The sequence below is a fragment of the Papaver somniferum genome, chromosome 9 (genome assembly GCF_003573695.1).
Source record: "Papaver somniferum cultivar HN1 chromosome 9, ASM357369v1, whole genome shotgun sequence".
In the NCBI taxonomy this organism is placed as follows: Eukaryota; Viridiplantae; Streptophyta; class Magnoliopsida; order Ranunculales; family Papaveraceae; genus Papaver; species Papaver somniferum.
The window spans coordinates 143,503,387-143,518,645 of NC_039366.1; the positions used below are offsets into that span (position 1 = coordinate 143,503,387).

The window sequence follows — 15,259 nt, forward strand, 5'->3', positions numbered from 1 at the left end:
AAAATATATTTTTATTAAATATATCAGATTTCTCAACCACTGTCCGGGTTTGTTGAATATATCATATTTCTCAACTACTGTCCTAGTGATTCACTCCCATGGTTTGGTTTTTGTGCTATAAATATGAATTAAACTATGTCAAGCTTTTGATCAAAATCTACCGACCAAAGCTAAATAAGTTATGATTAATATATGAACTATAAATAATAGAAGCCTATTCAGGGATGCATTCAACATTAAGGTGGGAACATCAATTACTAGTCATTAAAACAGCGGGAAAATGCTCAAATTACTTACTTTTGGCACTATTGCCACAACATGTAGCTTGCCAATAGTGCAAGAAGCATCAAGAGGACCATTACTAGTCATTAAAGCAGCAGCCCTATAAAGAAATTAAAAAAACAACTCAAGGATGTGAAAGAAAAAGAGAAAAAACAAAGCAAAGGTGGAATGGACTGGCGCGGCACAATGATGTCTACATTGTGTGTTGTTGTTGTTGAGGATAGAAAACATATTAAAAATCAAAAAGAAAAATCAAAATTAAAATTAAAAAAATCAAAAAGAAAAATCAAAATTTCTTAGCTCGTAACGCCGGTAACTGCCATAGAGTTTCCAGATAGAGGAAAAAAACTGAAAGAAGTTTTCCTATTTTTCTTTTTAGCTCAGATAATAAAAAAGTAACGACTCTTTCCAGAAATATATATACACTCATCAAAATTTGGTTGATCAACTCTTTTCAGTCCTTTGATCTTCGATTTACTTGTGAAATTAATTCTTTTCTGAAGAAGAAGAAATTAGTTAATTACTCACAGATCCGTTGAGTTGTTTTAGTCATATGAAGTGTGAGATTATGTAGAATTAGGGTTTTAGGGTTTATTAGTAAAGATGATGGTATCAAGAGGATTGTTTGGATGGTCACCATCACATGTACAACCATTAACACCTGTATCAGAAGTATCAGAACCACCAGAATCACCATCGCCATACATAGATTCAAATGTTGAATCAATAAATAATGTCGAAGATGATGAAGAAATTGATGATGAAATTGAACCACCACCTGCTGCTGTACCTTTCTCTAGTTTATTTGCTCATGCTGATACTTTTGATTGGTTTTTAATGGTTATTGGTTCATTAGCTGCTGCTGCTCATGGAACTGCTCTTGTTGTTTATTTACATTTCTTCGGAAAAGTTATTCACTTATTAAATTTTAAAGGGAATACTCAAAATTCTGATGTCTTGTTTCAGGAATTCACTCAGGTGAACATCTTTTCAAACCCTAATTTAAGTTTTTTTTTTTTTTTTCAATTTGATTTTTGTTAATTTAGAATCATCTAACGTGTTATGGTTTGTGCTGCAGTATGCACTATATATAATTTACATTGCAGTTGCTGTTTTTGCTGCCGCGTGGATTGGTATGCATTTTGGTCTCTCTGGGTTTCAGTGTGTTTGCCGTTTCTGTAGATTGAAGTTATTCACTATGCTTACTAATTAATTTGATTTTGTGAGCAGAGGTGTCATGTTGGATTCTTACTGGGGAGAGGCAGACTGCTGTTATTAGGTCAAAGTATGTTCAGGTGTTACTTAACCAGGATATGAGTTTCTTTGACACATATGGGAACAATGGAGATATTGTGAGCCAAGTATTAAGTGATGTACTGCTTATTCAGTCTGCTCTTAGTGAGAAGGTATGCTCTAATAGTAACATTGTTGTGATGGTTCATAACCACAGAAAGTATACACATTTTCACCTGAGATTTTTCCCTGCTTAAAAAAAGACCATGTTTGTTGCATGAGGAGTTTAAGCTCATGCTCGTTTCAACTTTTTCCTGCTTCTGCTATGTCATCGGTGGATGTTACCTTTTGTAATATGGAATTTGTGTAACAGGTTGGCAATTATATCCATAATATGGCTACGTTTTTTGGTGGTCTCGTCATCGGGGTTATCAACTGCTGGCAAATTGCACTCTTAACATTAGCCACTGGCCCATTTATTGTAGCCGCTGGTGGGATATCAAACATATTTCTGCACAGGCTTGCTGAAAATATTCAGGATGCTTACGCTGAAGCAGCAAGCATTGCTGAACAGGTTAGTGGTTATACATCATCTGCTTGTGCATCTGTTCCTTCTGGAGACTCTGTTTATACTATACTTTTTGGTGGTACTAGAGCGGGTGAAAGGTACTCTGTTTATATAATTCTGCGGAGAAATTTTCAAGCAAGATAAGTGCTTAAGTTGCATTGTGCTTTCCAGTAGTACCTAAGATGCGGTCATAAAACATAATTTCATTACTTGTGCAGGCAATCTCTTACGTTAGGACCTTATATGCTTTCACAAATGAAACATTGGCCAAATATTCTTATGCCACTTCACTCCAAGCAACGTTGAGATATGGTATACTGATAAGTCTTGTGCAAGGTCTTGGACTTGGATTTACATATGGACTTGCCATTTGTTCATGTGCTTTGCAACTTTGGGTTGGAAGGTTCCTGCTTAAGAGTCACAAAAAGCAGGGCGATCAAATCTTAATAGCTTTGTTTTCTGTTATTTTGAGTGGCCTGTAAGTATTTTGTACTTGTTGTTTTTGCTCATGTATTGATGATTAACTTTCCACACATTGCCGTAACTGCAATTTTCATTACATGTAGCGGGCTGAATCAAGCAGCAACAAACTTCTATGCGTTTGAGCAAGGCCGTATCGCTGCTTATAGATTATATGAGATGATTAGCCGGTCAACCTCTTCGGTGAATCAGGAAGGAAATACCTTGGCTTCTGTGCAAGGAACCATTGAGTTTCGGAATGTTTATTTCAGCTACCTATCTCGGCCAGAGATACCTATTCTGAGTGGATTTTTCCTGACAGTACCTGCTAGAAAAACTGTGGCACTTGTTGGAAGGAATGGCTCGGGAAAAAGCAGCATTATTCCTTTAATGGAAAGGTTTTATGATCCTACGTTAGGTATTTGCTATTCATCTTCTCCATTTTCATTTCCTTCTTCCTTTCTCTTCAAGGTTCTATAAATACATACTGAGAACAAATATCTTGATGTAGGAGAGGTTCTTTTGGATGGTGAGAATATTAAAAACTTGAAAGTAGAATGGTTAAGAAGCCAGATAGGACTTGTCACTCAAGAGCCTGCCTTGCTAAGTTTGAGCATTAGGGATAATATTGCTTATGGGCGATCGGGTGCTACCTTCGATGAGATTGAAGAAGCAGCTAAAATAGCACATGCGCATTCATTCATTAGCTCTCTTGAGAAAGGATACGAAACACAGGTGAATACCTGTACGAATAATAGCTGTTTCTATCACTTGTGGATGTTTTAAATTCAGATGTCTTCTTAGGGTTTCTCATCAGTTATGCATTTCAGGTTGGTAGAGCTGGTTTGGCATTAACGGAAGAACAGAAGATAAAATTATCTGTTGCTAGGGCAGTGCTTTCAAACCCATCTATTCTTCTGCTTGATGAGGTTACTGGTGGTCTTGATTTTGAAGCAGAAAAGGCTGTTCAAGAGGCTCTGGATGTCCTCATGTTGGGACGCTCAACTATAATAATAGCTCGACAACTTAGCTTTATAAAGAATGCTGACTATATAGCTGTCATGGAGGAGGGTCAACTTGTAGAAATGGGCACACATGATGAGCTGTTAACCCTGAATGGCCTATACACAGAGCTTCTAAGATGTGAAGAAGCAGCAAAGCTTCCTAAGAGGTATTTGGAAATTTCACTCATTCGGTTTTATATTAAACTCTAGAATTAGCTTTTGTTCATAGGTGAAGTTTAGATGGGCAAACTTAGTGAATAATGCCATTGCTTCATCCAGTGAGGTTTAATATCCTTCTAAATTTGGTTAGCAATATCAGTTGTTTGTGCAAGAGTGTTGCATGTTGCATCCATCATTTGGCGATCGTCTTTCCCATTCTACATTTTTAACACCTGGATCCCCAAGTTACGTAAAAAAAAAAAAAATTCTTTCTGTTTTTATGCAATCTAAGCCTGCATTCTTTTCCCAAGCCCAGTCAAGCTTTGGAATCTGCTTTATTCAAGACTCACTCACTTCAATCTTACTGTCATCTGTTGAGCTTGATTATTTGCAGATACAATTTTTTTACATGTCCACTAAGGAACAAAGTAGTTGTCTTGAACTTCATAGATAATCTCGTTTGGTTAAACTCATGTAGCGTCCTCTCTAGTAGTCCATGTATTTTTTTGGCATATTGGTTCATCTACTCTTGTTTAGGGACTTACCTTACTGTCACATTCTCTTTCAGGACCCCTATGAGGAACAGAGAGACCACAGCTAGTCAAAATGAGAAGGACATCTCATCAGATCATATTACTCAAGAATCATCATCTCCCAGGATGAGTAAGTCACCCTCTCTTCAGCGAGCACATGGTGCCCATGCATTTTGGGGCTCAGATGCCACATTTAATTCACAAGAGTTGCCAAAACTTCAGAGTCCACCTTCAGAGCAAGTATCCATGCCCTTGGCTTCTACAGATGAGGCACATTCTGTAAAAGGACAAGACAGTTTTGAGATGAGGTTACCTGAGCTACCCAAACTTGATATTCCGTCTGCAAAACAACAATTCTCAACTGGCTCGGACCCTGAATCTCCTATTTCACCACTTTTAGTGTCTGACCCTGAAAACGAGCGCTCACACTCAAAGAATTTTAGTCAACAACTCAGCTCATTCGATGATGATATCCCAGTAAAGCAGAAATATGTGAAGGACACACAGCTTCAGAAACCTCCATCACTTAGGCGGCTTGCAGAGCTCAGCTTCCCTGAGTTGCTTTATGCCCTTTTGGGGAGCTCAGGAGCTGCTATTTTTGGTTCTTTTAATCCTCTCCTTGCTTATCTTCTTGCTCTGGTTATGGTAGCATATTATAGAGATACTGGTCATCACCAACGCTATGAAGTGGACAAATGGTGTTTGTTCATTGTTGGCATGGGAATTGTAACAGTGGTGGCCAACTTCTTGCAGCACTTCTATTTTGGTATAATGGGGGAGAAAATGACTGAACGAGTTAGGAGAATGATGTTCTCAGGTATTTATGTCCACTGCTTTATACCCGATTTCTTTATTACCAGTAGTTTCCTTTATGTGTTTTCTGGGTAAGTGTTCGCATTATGACTTTTCATTCTGAGCTAAAAATGTTTCTGTTTCCATCCAGCTATGTTGCGGAACGAAGTTGGTTGGTTTGATGAAGAAGATAACAGTCCTGACAACTTATCCATGCGCTTGGCAAATGATGCTACTTTTGTGCGTGCTGCTTTCAGCAACCGGCTATCTATCTTTATCCAGGACAGTACAGCTGTTGCTGTGGCTCTTCTTATTGGGATGCTGTTGGAATGGCGGATAGCGTTAGTGGCTCTGGCTACCCTACCAGTCCTTATCATCTCTGCCATTGCTCAGGTTTGCAGTTGACCTCTATGCTCTAGAACAAAGGGGAAAAGATCCCATGAATTTCATAGCAGTTGTTCTCAATCTTATTTTCTGTTTTTATGCATGGAGGCCATGCCCATCAGTCTGCACTGATTTATACCCCATAACACTGTACTTTAGTAACTCAAAATCGTTTGCTCGATGAGATCTAAGACTTGTAAACGTTGCATTTTGCAGAAGCTGTGGCTTGCAGGCTTCTCACGAGGTATTCAGGAGATGCATAGGAAAGCATCTTTGGTCCTTGAGGATTCGGTTAGAAACATTTACACTGTCGTGGCGTTCTGTGCTGGTAACAAGGTAATGGAGCTCTACAGATTGCAGCTGGTAAAAATATTCAAGCAGAGCGTCCTCCATGGAATGGCCATTGGTTTTGCCTTTGGCTTTTCACAGTTTCTGCTTTTTGCCTGCAATGCTCTCCTACTATGGTACACTGCTATCTCTGTTAAAAACGGCCATCTGGATCTGCCCACAGGTCTGAAGGAGTACATAGTCTTTTCATTTACAACCTTTGCCCTTGTTGAGCCTTTTGGCCTGGCTCCGTACATTCTTAAACGTCGAAAATCCCTCGCTTCCGTATTTGAAATCATAGACCGTTCACCTAAGATTGACCCTGATGATAACACTGGATTGAAACCCCCCAATGTCTACGGAAGCATTGAGCTGAAAAGTGTTGATTTTTATTATCCATCTCGTCCTGAAATTATGATACTGAGCAATTTTAGCCTCAAAATCAGCGGAGGCCAAACTATAGCCGTCGTGGGAGTTTCAGGATCTGGAAAAAGCACTATAATCTCTTTGATGGAAAGGTTCTATGATCCAGTCGCTGGTCAAGTATTACTGGATGGCCGAGATCTGAAGCTTTTTAACCTAAGATGGTTAAGGAATCACATGGGTCTTATCCAACAGGAACCAATTATCTTTTCAACAACTATAAGGGAGAACATCATCTATGCTAGGCATAATGCAACAGAAGCTGAGATGAAGGAGGCAGCAAGAATAGCAAATGCTCACCATTTCATCAGTAGTTTTCCGCATGGTTACGACACGCATGTGGGCATGAGGGGGGTGGATCTGACACCTGGACAAAAACAAAGAATTGCCATTGCACGTGTAGTGCTGAAAAATGCACCCATCTTGTTATTGGATGAGGCCAGTTCTTCAATTGAGTCGGAGTCGAGTCGTGTGGTACAAGAAGCTCTGGATACATTAGTCATGGGGAACAAAACAACTATTCTGATTGCCCATAGAGCAGCTATGATGAGGCATGTAGACAATATTGTGGTTCTAAATGGTGGCAAAATTGTGGAGCAAGGTACCCATGATAACTTAGTATCATCGAATGGTTTATATGTTCGATTAATGCAACCCCACTTTGGGCAGGGTCGTAGGCAGCAGCATCGGCTTGTATAGGTGATTGATCTGTAATTGGTGTAAATTTTATATTTAGTCAGGTCCTCATTCCACCCATTTGCTGACTTTTCTATTTTAAATTGGTTGGTGGGAGTTTGTAGAAAGGAAGAAGAAGAGAATGGATTGGTTTGTAAGTATGTTTGACTTTTGCAGTCGAGGGTGGTGGCAGTTGAGAATATCAGGTTTAGGATACTTCAAATAGGCTTTGTGAAATTTGGGTGGAGTGAGAAGGATCTGTTATTGCATTAGAATTTCTACTCGGCAGTTTCTGTCTCATTATTTTGGAGGCCCGCACTTGAGTTTCTGAATTGTCCCCCTTGGTAAATTAATTTGTTAGTGAAGCAAAAGAAAGTTTTAACTTGTTAGTGAATCAAAAGAAAGTTACATTCTGTTTCTTGGCGCAGTTCGTTTGGCCAGGTTTTAGAAAGACTGAAATTCGGTCTAAGTTGAGAAATTTTGAACTTCATTTGTGATGGTTGGGTTACACCATGTATTTTTCTGATAAATCATGCTACGGAGATGCAGAAAGAAATTTACAGGCTTGATCTTCATTTTACATATGTTCAGTTTCATATAAAAAGTTGTGTCATGTAGAAAAGCAATACACTGTCTCAAATCTCAAGAACCTTGAAAGAATCGGCTACTACTTTAAGTTGGTTTCGTACTTTTTTCCACCGTCTTTCGTTTGCTCCAACAATCAATGTGTAATATCTCCCTACGGAAAGTGAAGAAAGGAGTCAAAATTTAAGTAGTTATCTCCCCTCATGAAGCAAATTATGAAGCTGCATAGGCGGGATATAAAAAGTTGGTTCATCTTACCATTGCCGATGGCGATGGTAGCAAAGGCAGTGCGAGAGAAATTTTTAGATGTTAAATCATACTCAAATGTGTAGTAGTTTCTTCCATCAACGGTTCTCTGAAAAAATTGTTAAATGTTGATAGGACGCCCATCTTTTTAGAGAAAAAAATGTCAATGAAACTCAACTCACCTCTTGCATGTCAAATATGGTTGGTGTTTGAGTTGGTGCTGAAAACTTGTGTTTCACCAAATTATAGATTACCTGGTAAGCAAATAAAATAAAATTGGACCAAAGAAAGTGCAAAACATGAAGAAAGAATTGAGCAAAACCAAGGTTTTCTTTTACCTCATCCATTGGACCCAATTCGTGTACATCTTTTTTATCAGTTGGTATAAAGCTCACTCTAACATTTTGCAACGGCAAATATCGGTCCTTGAATGCGGAATCGTGTCCTCTAAAATCAAAGTCCTGAACGAAGAGAATGTAAATCAATCTTACAAAATTTCGAGTATTTTTCAATAGAAAAATCAAAGAAACTCACCACCCAATCATCAGGATGATAGTATGTATATCCATCTTTTAAATCAACAAAAGCTTGATAGTTTTCTAGTCCTTCTGCAAGGAATGAGTAACAGGACAAGTTTTAGACTTGTTTCATAAATCAGAGGAAGGCAAAATATAAATAAACCCGGATGGATACCTTTAGCAAAACCAGAAGTTGCAGGAAACAAACTTGTGACTAATGCACCTCCTACTCCAAGCAATATTGGCCTCCTCTTAAGAAAACCTGGAACGAGATATGGTGAGACATTGTTTGCTACTAGATATGTTCAATTTTGAATCAATCATGAAAGGGAACCACATCCAACTCACTTTCCTCTGAAGAAGTTGCCTCCATCGAGCTTGAATTTATTGCACCTGAAGGTAATGCTGTGCAGCGATACGCCGAATTCTGTAACAACAGCAAAAAGAATCAGGATAACTTGGGTACCAGTGAAACGGATGTTAACAAATTTTTTAGGAAAAGTCTACCTGTTGCTTAGGAAGGAATGAACCCCATTTCACTACTGGGACTGATAAAGTTGCCATTTTCTATCCCTGGAATTTGTGTTTTCATCTAAACCAACTCTTTTTATCTCTCCTTGAGAAATGGATAATGTGTTGTGTGGTGAGGTGGAAAAATGTTTGGCTTCCCCATAGTTTGTTTTTTTGTTTTTTTTGTACTTTTGATTAGTAGAACAAAAACAGAGGCTAAGTTTTAGGCCTTGGGGGTTTGTCTTTTAACTCTTAATTATGGGGTGAGGTCAAATGATGATTAATTAGAGCAACCACGGTGGGCAATATAACAAAATATTTGGTCAAAAAACGAGACACAGCGGACAGACTATCGATTAAAATACGGACCAAAGACCAAATTCCAAACTATATTTGGTCCAAGACCAAGACCAAAACCAAACATAGTCTAGCGAACGTATAGTTAACGCCCCACCACCAGGCGGGTGTATAGTTAACGTCCCACACCATGCGTGAATAAAATCCCCGCCACACACCAGGCGTATTTTATATCTCCGTCCCATTTATTTTTTATTTTATTTTTTCTTTTGGGTGGGACGGGATTTATACCTCCGCCCCATTCTTTTTTTTTTAATTCACTTTATATATGGGGCGGGCTTTATACCTCCGCCTCATTTTTTACGCCCCAAACCAGACGAACGTATAGTGCATGCTCGACCAAATTTAGTCTTCTACCCGTAGCGTCACACACCAGACTAAACTCAAATTTGATCGTTTTTTTTGGTCTTTAATCTTTGGTTATACTCGCACCACTGCGGTGAGATCTAATTCTAAATCAACAACTTCGATTAATTATGTTAACAGCATATATGCATGTGAGTTCTTGTTATTAGTCAAAGACTAATAAAAACCAATTTTAAAATAAACAACTTATAGGGAGATGAACCTTTCGCCCGTTCACTGGCATAACGCATCATTATAATCTTGCATCACTCCATGATCAATAGGTATATGGAATCATAACCACACACAAAAAAGAAAAGAATTAAATTTTGTATCATGACTCATGGGACAATTCAGATTGTCAGATTACAAATTTTGGTCTAACCTGAGGCACAACTTCATTTAAGTACTTGTAAGAAATTATCATCCAAAACGAGTCATTATGCATTAAGAAGAAACCACAACAGAATATAAGAACCCCGTTTCATTTGCAAGAACTTTTTCTTTTGGAAAAGAGAACGTGGAAGTATGATCTCAAGTCTATTACATGGCCAACTGAGCTATTCCCGTCTGGTCTGGTTTTGGCATAAATTAGCTGTTAATAATAATGGAACGCGTGTTTAGCATATTACTATGTCAGTGCGACAGTTACTTGATACCAGCAGACGGTTTCTCGTAAGTTATAATTATAAGTTGCCTCTCCAACTGACTTTTCCTAAATTGCCGCGAGTTTTTTTGAAAAAACAAATCAACTCCACCACCATTCTTTGTCAAGTAATACTATTAAATAATCTCAATTCTACAGACCAGATCTTGGAAAATGTAGCAGTGAAGAACATCAGCTCTCCCACCACCTCTACTGGACCATTAGCTCTTCTACCAAGCTTTTGCTTTTCAGTCAATTCGTTTGCTCTTAAAAACATCATAATAACATCTTCTTTTTTGACTCCGCTTTTTCCAGTCTTATTCATTTCCTTTACCTCCTAAAGAGGGAGGGGACTCAACTCAACACTAGTGTTTCTTCAAACCCAACCCTCTCTCTTTATGGATCTCTACTCAAGTTTTGCTGAATGTAGAGATATGGGTGGACGAAGAAATGCAAATCTCAGTGAAAAATGAAGAAATATGTGTTCTAGATTTTAGTTTGTGAATGAAGAAGAGATGGGTTTAATTATTTGTTCTTCACATTTGTTCATTTTCATGTACCTTTCATTATGTGTTGGATCCGCTTACACTGGTTTTACTCCTATAGACAATCTCTTGTTCAATTGTGGAGGAAATAAAACGTTAAAACACGACGACGGTCGAGCATTTGTACCAGATTCTAATCTGGGTTTATCACCAAACTCTCACTTTCTTGTTACTAAACACCATCCTTCAAATCTGTATAGTACTGCTCGAGTTTTTAAGAAAACCTCTAGTTATACCATTACAACCAAACATATTGGTCGGCATTGGTTGAGATTACATTTTTCCGCTGTTAATAATCCCCATTATAACTTGAAATCCTCAGTTTTTTCTATTGTAGCTAACGCAATCACACTTTCCCATGAATTCTCTTTTCTAAAATCAGCTAACGGTAAATCTTCTCTTCTCAAAGAGTATGTCATCAATTTGAGGTCACATTCATTAACATTAACACTTTCTCCGTTGTCGAATCATTCGGTGGCATTCATCAACGGGATAGAGCTAATCTCTTTACCTGACAAACAATTTCCTTCTTCTGTTGTTCCAATTCCTTTGGGTCCTGAGATTGGAATTCCTACACACGCCGCACTTGAAACGGTTTACCGGCTTAACATGGGAGGACCTCTTCTGCCGGCGAATTATGATCCGCTGTGGAGAACATGGGTATCTGATCATGCTTTCCTTCTTAATCCTGGTTCTGCGCGCAACGTCTCTGTGAACCCCAGTACGGTCAAGTACCCAGCTGGGGTTTCTGTCAATATTGCGCCGAATATGGTTTATGCAACAGCTCAAGAAATGGCGGATGCGAATGTGGGAGATCAAAGGTTTAACATCTCGTGGTCGTTTAAAGTTGACAGCAGTTTCAGCTACCTCATTCGGATGCATTTCTGTGATATTGTAAGTATAGCCTTGAACAATCTGATTTTCAATGTTTATATCAACAACCAGTCTGCTATCAACTCTTTTGATATATCTAGCGGGACAAATCAATTGTCTGCTGCTTATTATGTCGACTTCATATCAAATGTTTCTAGTAGCTCGGATAGCATTCTGGTTCAAGTGGGTCCTCCAAATCAGAGGAATGTGCCGCCTAATGCAATCCTTAATGGGTTAGAGATCATGAAACTCAGTGGCAGTGACAACAGTTTGGATGGGATTCTCCGACCTCAGCACATGCGCTCCAAGACTCGTAAGAAGAAAAGGATGATTGCATTAGTAGTGGTTTTTTCTCTAGTAGGATCCTCAATTTTAATGCTCATTATAGCTGGTCTTTGCCGGTATTTCCGGCGCCAAGAGAAGAAGAAGCCTAAGGAGCCTATACCAGAATGGCAACCACTTCCAACCCATGCAGGAAATTCAGAAACCAAGGTTTCAATGGGAAGTTTCTCCTCAGTAGTGCCTTCTCAAAATTTCGGACGCGTTCTTGCATTTTCAGAGATACGTGACGCTACAAATAACTTTGACGAAAGTTTAGTTATTGGAGTGGGCGGATTTGGAAAGGTTTACAAAGGTGTTTTGGAGAATGGGGCTTTAGTTGCCGTAAAACGTGGCAACTCGCGATCTCAACAAGGACTAGTTGAGTTCAAGACAGAAATTGAAATGCTGTCAAAGCTTCGGCATAGACATTTGGTTTCTCTTATAGGATACTGTGAAGAACTCAATGAAATGATCCTTGTCTATGAGTGCATGGCTGGGGGACCTCTTAGGAGGCACTTGTACGGTTCAGGTTCCTCGCCACTTTCATGGAAACAAAGACTTGACATCTGCATTGGAGCTGCTAAAGGGTTGCACTACCTTCATACTGGTGCAGCTGAGAGTATTATACATCGAGATGTCAAAACTACCAACATCCTTCTTGATGACAGTTACACGGCCAAGGTTGCAGATTTTGGGTTGTCGAAATTAGGCCCTACATTGGATCAAACTCATGTAAGTACAGCAGTAAAGGGGAGCTTTGGATATCTGGATCCAGAATACTTTCGTAGGCAGCAACTTTCAGAGAAATCTGACGTGTATTCCTTTGGGGTTGTGCTAATGGAAGTTTTGTGCGCTCGGCCGGCCATAAATCCTTCTCTGCCAAGGGAACAAGTGAATATAGCTGAATGGGCCATGCACTGGCAAAGGAAGGGCCGATTGGAGAAAATAGTTGACCCCCATCTCATTGGGTCTTTGAACCTCGACTCATTAAGAAAATTTGGTGAAACAGCGGAGAAGTGTCTAGCTGAACATGGAGTTGATAGACCAACAATGGGAGATGTTCTATGGAATTTGGAGTATGCTCTTCAACTTCAAGAAGCTTCAACGCTATCAGTTGCAAAAGTTGATAGTGCAAATTCCATACCTGATCTACCAGAGTGCATTTCCCGGATGCAGTCTGTTGATCTTGATAGTGAAGAAATTGCCAGCGAGTCGGGGTTGAATGCAGCCACAACAAGTGCAGTATTTTCGCAACTGATGCGTCCTAAAGGAAGATAGTTCAACTGGTGGCCCTTGATAGCCACACATTACATTTGTTTCGCTATTTCACAAGAAATTGATTTTTTTTCCCTCCCATTTTGTATTTTAGAACAACATACCGATAGCCTGTTTCTGGCAAATTACTTGTAATAAGTTAGCAGAGAAGTCAGTTCAGAGATATCCCGGTTTTCATTTCTTAATTATTGCTTGTGTGTGTGTATTTTGATCATTAGAAAAGGATTAGTGTTTCAAGTCTATTGAATTCTCTTAACTTTCCAATCCTTAAACTAGAATTCTAAAAGTAAAAGTACAAATAATGAAGATTAACTCAGTTTAAATAACAAAAATCTTTAATTCCAATTTACACCAATTTTATACAAATCCATGATAATGTCAATGCAGCCTTTGACGCTTGGCAGTAGGGATAGAATGGTTAATGAAATTCCTATTGAGACCAGCAGATAACACTTGAGCCTTGTTTAAGCATGTACCATGACCGCCTGAAAAGTTGAGCATAGATGTAGAGTATATCTGCGCAGAGCCATGGGATACATTGGAATAAGAATGACTTGAAGAATTATGAATAGCTTCCGAGCCGTTGACCACCGATAAAGACGGTAGTTGTAGGGTCTGATGAGGTGGAGGATTTCTCCATCGGGGTAAAGGTCCCGCTAAAAGTAGTGTTTGCAGCAATGGCCCAGCTTCCATTACAGACTGCAACAATTTTCCTTTCTGAGGAAGAAGTTTCCCCTTGACAAGATTGTCAATTGCAAGTGATGCTTGATCAAAAGGCTGATGCGGTACGTGTAGTGGCTGGTGCGGTACATGTTGTGGTGCTTGAACGATACTGGAGTCGACCACATTAATATTAGATAGTTCCGGTGAAGAAACGGTATCAAAGCTTAAATCAACAGGTGGTGAACCATATGAATGATGATTATAGGTTTCTGAAACACTATCAGTTTCTGTGATACTAGAATTTCCTTTAGTGGGATTGACAACGAGAAATTTGGGTTGAAGAGTAGACATAACAGCGGGGTGGTTTTCAGTTGGACTAGAGGGTGAAAACTTGTTCAATAGTCTTTGAAGCTGATATTTTGCTTCATCTCTTTCTCTACATGCTTGATTCAAGAGATGAACCAACTTATTTACATTCGCTTCATTTCTTTTCGTCTCTTCTTTTGCTTCTGCTCTCGCCGTTTCTAGTTGGTATGTCGTGTAGAAAAGTAATTCCTTTAACTGCTCACAGTTCTGCTACAAGAAAAATTGTGGTATTAGTGACAAGAAAATCTGATTCTACGATGATCAATATCAAACAGTAAAACTAGCGGCATTCTTATGTACATACAAAGACTTTCAGAGACTTCCGAGGAACAAGTCCCGGAAAATGGAGAATGGTGGTGGTTCAATTGATTTCCAGTTAAAGAATTGATTAAAAGTTTCTGTAAAGAAGAATCTTTATCATCAATAAATGATACTCCTTATAATAATAAACAAGCAGAAAAAACTGGTCTCGCTTCAGAAAAACTTGGAAGCAGTAGAACAAGTAAAACTAGATTTATAAATCAGAAATTCAAGTGATCAACTTTTATTGGTAGATGATCACTTTTCAGAACTTCTTACTTCAAACTTAAAATCCATTGAAACTATAACTGAAATAACTTTAGAAATAAGCACTCGAACCCAAAAGTGACTTCTTTCAGTACATATAAAATTCTCAAATGTTTTAAGCAGAATTTTCTCAAAAAGTCTTAGTTAGATTTTAACAAATAAAACCCAGAATCAGAAATCAATAATCTGAATAAATGAGAAAATCTTGTAGAATTAAGATGTTGATATCCCAAACAATCAAAAAAACATCAATGCAGAAGTGAAAATATAACACACCCACCTCTTGATAACTCCAAACAGAAGTCATTGCTGCTTCCATTTTCTCTCTTCTCACACCACTAGAGAACTAGTATGCTGTTAGAATGAAAAAGAGAAACAAAATCTATCAAGAAAATTTAGTGAATAATAATAATTTCTATGGAATTGAGCAACTCTTATATAACTAGTAGTAGTAGAAGAGAAAATGATGGTAGGGTAACGAGGGTCCGCCTCACATCTAACACTCTCGTATAAAAACATCCAAAATTAAACAACATTGAAAAATGAGGAATGTAACCAAAAAAAAAAACAAAACTTTCCAAATACAAAATAAAAATCCTTCCT

General features: G+C 38.5%; 4 protein-coding genes across 4 annotated transcripts; 2 read left to right on the plus strand and 2 right to left on the minus strand.

Moving 5' to 3' along the window:
• The first annotated feature begins 510 nt into the window (after positions 1-510).
• LOC113309587 (ABC transporter B family member 20-like) lies at positions 511-7,263 on the plus strand. Its single transcript, XM_026558036.1, has 11 exons — positions 511-1,260; positions 1,361-1,415; positions 1,513-1,688; positions 1,889-2,089; positions 2,302-2,561; positions 2,650-2,960; positions 3,054-3,277; positions 3,373-3,713; positions 4,274-5,055; positions 5,182-5,423; positions 5,631-7,263. The coding sequence occupies exons 1-11, from the start codon at positions 886-888 to the stop codon at positions 6,861-6,863; spliced, it is 4,200 nt and encodes a 1,399-aa protein (XP_026413821.1). The 5' UTR covers positions 511-885; the 3' UTR covers positions 6,864-7,263.
• Positions 7,264-7,383: 120 nt separating this feature from the next.
• LOC113309590 (photosynthetic NDH subunit of lumenal location 1, chloroplastic-like) lies at positions 7,384-8,826 on the minus strand. Its single transcript, XM_026558039.1, has 8 exons — positions 8,696-8,826; positions 8,537-8,615; positions 8,364-8,450; positions 8,205-8,278; positions 8,009-8,131; positions 7,853-7,924; positions 7,683-7,779; positions 7,384-7,578 (listed from the first exon to the last, which is right to left on the minus strand). The coding sequence occupies exons 1-8, from the start codon at positions 8,750-8,752 to the stop codon at positions 7,475-7,477; spliced, it is 693 nt and encodes a 230-aa protein (XP_026413824.1). The 5' UTR covers positions 8,753-8,826; the 3' UTR covers positions 7,384-7,474.
• Positions 8,827-10,295: 1,469 nt separating this feature from the next.
• Positions 10,296-13,240, plus strand: LOC113309588 (receptor-like protein kinase THESEUS 1). Its single transcript, XM_026558037.1, has one exon. It carries the CDS (start codon positions 10,562-10,564, stop codon positions 13,061-13,063), a length of 2,502 nt encoding a protein of 833 aa, XP_026413822.1. The 5' UTR covers positions 10,296-10,561; the 3' UTR covers positions 13,064-13,240.
• A 119-nt stretch (positions 13,241-13,359) lies between these two features.
• LOC113309589 lies at positions 13,360-15,108 on the minus strand. Its single transcript, XM_026558038.1, has 2 exons — positions 14,937-15,108; positions 13,360-14,296 (listed from the first exon to the last, which is right to left on the minus strand). Exons 1-2 carry the CDS (start codon positions 14,973-14,975, stop codon positions 13,439-13,441), a joined length of 897 nt encoding a protein of 298 aa, XP_026413823.1. The 5' UTR covers positions 14,976-15,108; the 3' UTR covers positions 13,360-13,438.
• Between the last annotated feature and the right edge of the window lie 151 nt (positions 15,109-15,259).

Excerpts from the sequence above, each read along its gene's own strand:
- LOC113309590 (XM_026558039.1), bottom strand. The coding sequence starts at position 8,752 with ATGGCAACTTTATCAGTCCCAGTAGTGAAATGGGGTTCATTCCTTCCT. Across the intron at positions 8,132-8,204 it reads ATCATCCTGATGATTGGGTG|GACTTTGATTTTAGAGGACA; the intron begins GTGAGTTTCTTT and ends CTCTTCGTTCAG. Across the intron at positions 7,925-8,008 it reads AATTGGGTCCAATGGATGAG|GTAATCTATAATTTGGTGAA; the intron begins GTAAAAGAAAAC and ends TTTGCTTACCAG.
- LOC113309589 (XM_026558038.1), bottom strand. The coding sequence starts at position 14,975 with ATGGAAGCAGCAATGACTTCTGTTTGGAGTTATCAAGAG. Across the intron at positions 14,297-14,936 it reads CTGTTTGGAGTTATCAAGAG|AACTGTGAGCAGTTAAAGGA; the intron begins GTGGGTGTGTTA and ends TTCTTGTAGCAG.
- LOC113309588 (XM_026558037.1), top strand. The coding sequence starts at position 10,562 with ATGGGTTTAATTATTTGTTCTTCACATTTGTTCATTTTCATGTACCTT.
- LOC113309587 (XM_026558036.1), top strand. The coding sequence starts at position 886 with ATGATGGTATCAAGAGGATTGTTTGGATGGTCACCATCACATGTACAA. Across the intron at positions 1,689-1,888 it reads AGTCTGCTCTTAGTGAGAAG|GTTGGCAATTATATCCATAA; the intron begins GTATGCTCTAAT and ends TTTGTGTAACAG. Across the intron at positions 3,714-4,273 it reads GCAGCAAAGCTTCCTAAGAG|GACCCCTATGAGGAACAGAG; the intron begins GTATTTGGAAAT and ends ATTCTCTTTCAG.